The sequence below is a fragment of the Andrena cerasifolii genome, chromosome 12 (genome assembly GCF_050908995.1).
Source record: "Andrena cerasifolii isolate SP2316 chromosome 12, iyAndCera1_principal, whole genome shotgun sequence".
NCBI classification, from domain to species: Eukaryota; Metazoa; Arthropoda; class Insecta; order Hymenoptera; family Andrenidae; genus Andrena; species Andrena cerasifolii.
Window position 1 is genome coordinate 3731910 of NC_135129.1, and position 6000 is coordinate 3737909.

General features: G+C 37.9%; 1 protein-coding gene across 1 annotated transcript in view; it reads left to right on the forward strand.

Moving 5' to 3' along the window:
- LOC143375197 (uncharacterized) overlaps nucleotides 1-5167 on the forward strand; it is a 29571-nt gene extending 24404 nt beyond the window's left edge. Inside the window, exons 6-8 of the mRNA XM_076824084.1 lie at nucleotides 1666-1906; nucleotides 1992-2250; nucleotides 2328-5167. Coding sequence (XP_076680199.1) covers nucleotides 1666-1906; nucleotides 1992-2250; nucleotides 2328-2886 — 1059 coding nt within the window. The 3' untranslated portion in view covers nucleotides 2887-5167. The remainder of the gene's footprint in view (nucleotides 1-1665; nucleotides 1907-1991; nucleotides 2251-2327) is intronic.
- Nucleotides 5168-6000: the final 833 nt, after the last annotated feature.

Here is a 6000-nt window from a genome sequence, read left to right on the forward strand (position 1 = left end):
TAAAAATTGTCTTTTCTTATTTCTTCCACATAAAATAAAAATAAAATGTTGAAAAAGAGTAAAAGATCCTCAAATATATTTTGATTATCAGATTTGTAATTAAGAAATAAATAATTGGCCTTGGGATATCGCCTTATCTGTCACCGACAAATCAGTAGGTAGCATTAAAAGTTCGAGATTCGAAAATTAGAAAACAATCCAGAATAAGCTCAAGTTTCTCTATTCACTGACACCTTTATAAGAAACATCGATTCCATTGGAAAATATCCTTCGAATCAAAAGTTTTCTATACAGGGTGTTTCCAAAATCGTGGTACAACCGAAAAGGGGATGCTTCCCAGTGCACAAATAAGTCGAAAATGTAGAATGAAATGATTTTCTCGAAAATGGACCCTTATCTGAAAAAATTTCGTTCCATATTTTCGACTTGTTTTCGCAGGAGGAATCACCTCCTTTCTGGTTGCATCACATATAATTATTTATACATTAATTGAAAAATAAATGCCCAAGAAATGGCATAGGAATCTTCTTAAAAATCCTGTAGAAAGTAAATAAGACAGAGGAAACGATTTGAATACACATACAACTTTAGAAAATTTATAACGAGGGCTAATTTATTGCGACACATTTTCTTGGTGATAAATTGTTGCTTTGATGATGATTTTTGTCGCTTTGAATAATCACTTGTTTACTGATTCTCAAATTTGAAACAACACGCGATCTTCTTCTAACTAATGCACAATTCCATCTATGAAACATCAGATGATACACTACTTATTTACTTTACATGCTTTTCTTTTAACTTTTCACGTGACCGATTGGTAAAAAATAGTGTCGAGCAGTATAACCTCGAACATTGTTAATGATTAAGAGGTCTCCCTACCTTGACGGACGAAAAACGATGCGAAACTTGGGAATTTTTTAAAACCACACCATTACATATATTTAGTTCCAGCTCTGTGGCTTCATTTGTCAATCTTTAAAGAATATGCGAAAAAAATTGTATGCAAAAATAGTATAAATAGATAGTTATATCCGGAGTTATAGTGCTTCAAACAGAGCGCCCTACAAAAATCATATGCGCATGGTTAGCATAAAATCAGCCGTTGCGTGTTGCCTGAAATAGAAAATTAAAAGTTTTGTGTAATCTGTATGAGTGTGGCTATCGTCTGAACTATATTAACTGAGAAATACTGAAAAGTAAAAAAAAAATGGCTGTGTCAAAAACAGACATCAATTTCTGCAAAAAAATCGATGTTTTTTTAAGTCACACAAGTCTAATTCTGCAAAAACCGACTTAGTTTTAGTAACAACGAGAAAGGGACATCTACTGAAGATACATACCAAGTTTAAAGTAAATCGGACGATTAGTTTTTTAGATATCATGCTACCCAATTCGAAAAACATCGTTTCGAGAAAAACGCGTTTAAAGTTTTAAGTACGGTTCTTTTTAAATATTTTTTTTTTCAAATGTTGGCTGAATATGTACAAATATAGTCATAAAATTTTCAATTAATATAATTTCAGGGATTCTCTTAAAAAAAATCCCCAAAATCGCGCTCCTTTTCAGGCCGTCAAACTAGGAAGATCCCTTACTTATATCAGTCACTGTATAAACCATTGTATAATACTAACAGTAGAATTATTTCTTATACCGCGTATTAAGCAATTTGACCAGGTCAGCAGAGAAAGTTTGGAGCAGCAGAAGATGGGAGGCAGTCAAGTCTCGATGGCAATGGATTTGCACATTCCGAATAAAGGTCCAGTAACACTGAAAGTGAAAGACAGATCAGACACCGCGAGGCGGCATCAGCTACTTCGCCAGACGAAGGTTGAGTACGTCGAAGAGGTCGATGAAGCAGCAGTGCGATCTCCAACGAATCGTGGTTGCTCGCCTAAGCTGTCAGGTCAGTTACAGCGAAAGGAAATATTCAGAAGTTAATCACCCGAAACTATAGGCCCCAGCAAATGACGTTTACCCTTTCTCCGTAGGTGCCTACAGTAAGTACCCAGACGATTTTGTGCCAAGGAAGCGGAACTCGATGGACATGAGACTGTTCGAAGAGCTGACCGCGTCGAAAGACCTCACGAAAATATCGCCGAGAGATTTCCATAAGATCTCCTCGCCAAGCTTCCACAAAATGTCATTCGACAAGGTTGGAAGTGAGCGCAGGATAGAGAGATCGATGGGTCACCGTAAAGCTAGCCTCGAGTTCAGAAGAAGCCCGGACTTCCGCAGGGGAGACTACAGGTAACGCCCGGAGATATTAAAGTGACTGAAGAAGAAGTGAAATCCCTGAAGACAAGAGGAACATCTGTTTGTTGCAGGAAGCTGTCGGTGGACAGGTTCAGCATCGACTGCACCAAATATCTGTCTGACGACGCGGGGATGAGATCGAGGGCGAGCAGTGGCGAGAACTTGAAGAGGCAACGTCAACCGAAGCTCCATCATTCTAGATCGGACGACAACAAAAGGCTATCCTTCGACAAGCACCTACACCAAAAGGACTCTCAGTCCAGCAGGTATTCCCTGAACACTCGCGCTGTGATCGAGAGTGGCGAGGCTGACGAGTTCAAATATTTCGCGACGAAATCGTTGGACGCTGAAGAGAACCGGGAAGACTACTCGGACGACAGCCACGCGGTAGATATCGACGAACCAGTTGCCATGCCGTCTGAAGGGCTGACCGAAGCTGACACGTTACTCGAGGAACCCGAGCTGGAAAATCTGCCAGAGAATTCGACGGATCGCTTAAACGGAAACCTGATGCTAGAAGCTTGTGGAACGAATCAGCAGAGCGAACAGGCGGATGACTTTTTTAGTGACAATTTCGAAGGCGTTGCCAAGGGCCAAGAAACTTTATACATAGCAGACGACGAGGTTTAAAAGGTAAAGAATTGTATAAAGTTGTTTACTAAGTAGGTACGTATTACTCGTTACACGCAACAATTGCGCAACTCTCTTGAACGTTTCGAAGAAGGAACGGTAAATTTAATTATACATTGATATGTTGGTATCGTCAAAGGTGACGCAACTGTCTATTGTCTGATAATGTATTTGGTGAAGTACTGGGGTGTTTCTATTGTCCGTTGTACAGCTTGAGTTTAACCCTTAACTGGTACACTGTTTTTGGCAAACGTGACTGGTATACTTGGATCGTGGCAGACCCCAAATAAAAAAGGGCACAGAAATTTGTAAAGTCGACACTAGAGCAATTACTATGAATATTTTCTTCTTAGGTAGTGTGGGAAATAATAGAAGCGTAGAAAGTTAAACTATTATTATAAAATTAATTAGAAATTCAGTTTACCAGCTTAGACAACCGAAAATTGTACATTGGGTGAATTTTGGGTGGTTGGGGTCACGAGCGACCCCCGGATACCAGTTAAGGGTTAATGAAAAATTGCACAAGGATTCGAAGTGCATAAGCTAAGATTATAGTCACGTTTAGGAGACTGATGTGACTCCGCGCGTTGGTGACTGCACTATAAACTTTTCGTTTGAACGAGATTTTGAAGAATGGTATGAGCATCGAGATTTGAAAGAGGGGAAGTGAATATTGTACCTAGAGAGGCATTAATTTTTGTAGGATAAGCAAAGATTTCGCCTACTGATTTGTAATTATTTTTTCATACGTAATTTATTGAATAATTAAATTTTTTACTTCTTCGACTATGGACAGCGGTGAATGTAAAAGTACACAATCACCGCGAAACGATATGGCGTAAGTGCTAACCAAGCTTTCCACGAATTCAGTTCTGTTACGAGACAATCACTTGTATGAATAATTAACGTTGCTCTCTCCGCGAAGTTATTAAACGTACAATTTGCCACACTGATGACTAATGACAAATAATTAATGCACCTTTTTATGGGACGCATTGATCTGTACAAACTAAATACTTAAAACGATGACGCGGAAGTCAGGTTTGACTTGGGAAACATATTTCTGCCACGAACAATTGCAAAATCAACTCTCCCTGAGTTTTATGCCGTCGTTTGTCAAGGAACCAGTACGAGTTCAAAAAACACTGGAACCTATCGGTAATATGGTTGAAAGTATTCCAGCTGGTTAATCGTAATTAAGACGAGACGTATGTGGTTTCGAGTAATTCGCAAAATGTTCCAGCAAATCTAGCAGTTATTCAATTCCTACAAGTTACTGGTTGCGAGCTATGAAACCTTCAGAAGCTAAAGGCAAGAGGTAAATGTGCCCATTATTTAATATTCAAAAATATGATCGTTTGAAAATAAACAGTTTTTCTCGAGACAGAAGTAAAAATTTTAACTATAACACGAACTGTTCGTAACAAAATTATATTAAAAATGTTAAGCCTTTTCGTTGTTAAAAACTAGTAGTCGCGGACGTAGTACCACATCTTTTTCTTAAATGCCATGCCAATATTCTTAAAGACTGCTATCTTAGTAAACGAAGATCTGTAAATGTTTACTTCGATTACATAATGCTTTATTTTCATATCTTTCAATATCTTATCTTCTAAATGACCCACTTGCACCTGGTGTCATTCATCTTACGTCCCCATTAATTAATTTCGTTGCTTTATTTTTTTTAAAAGTACCAGTTTTGTTTCTCAACCTTAAATGCAAGTTATTAAAATTTTGTATTATTTTCGTTCAATATATTCATTCATTTTTAATTTGCTCTCGGGAAATAGAAACGATCATCTCTAATGGGAACATTTACCTTATTCCGAAATTGTAATGCTCGGAACACTGTACCATCGCGTCTCAATTAAAAGTTATGATTGTAAGAAGTTTCTACGAAGAATATACAAGCAGATTCATCTAACTTGACAACCAGAAATGAATCATAAATTGTCCGTTCTATGACAACATGTTTTAAGTAAGAGATTTCGATTTGAATGTAGATTTTTAAATAAAGGTAATAGTATTTAGTATTATAACGGATTTGTATGCCAAAACGTGACAACTATGATGGGCAAAATATGTATTTGGAACCATGTTTACAGAGAGAGGGTGGTGGAGCGGGAGAAGTAGCCAAATATTTCGTGATTGATTATTTCAGTGACTATGGACCCCGCGTTTTAATATTTGTTACATACAATTATGCAGTTCCCAATGTTCTGTAAAATTCAAACTTCAAATATTAAGTATTCCTTTTAAAATACGAAGACAACTTTTATATCGGAATTAAAGAAATGCGAAGTAATAGACGGTTAATAATTTTGCAACTTTTGTTAGAAACATTTTTTCACGGAACGAACAATTAGCATATTACTAATAGTAATCGCGTTAAATGGATCACCCTGTATAACGAAAAAAGGTAACAAGAATGTGTGGATGCTTCGAGTTTTTTGCAAACACGTTTTCGAATTGCGAAAGTTACAGTTGTATTAAATGTTCAACGTGCTACAGGAACTCAATGTACATATACACATATCTATGCATGTGACACGGCTTTGTTATATCATATCAAACTCAATTTAAATACGTACGGCATAATGGTACTGTATTTGTACAACGTCGAAACGTATTTACCGTTAAGTCACGCCCCCGGCGAGTACAACCTGCGGTATGAAACATATTTCAAGCAATTAAGAAGAATTGCTAATTTAGAAAAACATGTGTGGAAAAGGCTTAATCGTTTGAATGCCGTGAGTCATCGCGAAAATCCTGTCGAAAAATACCAAGTGGCGCGATCGCACCTCTATTGGCTCACGTCGCAAAGTGCCGCGCACCGCAATCGCACTGTTTCTTTTTGTTCACGACATAGTCGCAGTTTCGTTGATAATATATCATTTAGCATTCCTACGTTAATCAGTTTGTGTAAATACTTGTGTTTATACAGTAAATTCTCGTTGTAAGACTGCTAGATATTATTCGTTGTATGCTCATCGCTCTCCCCACCAACCGGGGAGCTCTTCGTCCGAACCAGTCTAGCGCGAAGGCGACACGGGTCGGAACGCGCCAAAGGCAATTTCTTTGTAAAGGTGAATTCCCACAGCGCATGCATCGGCA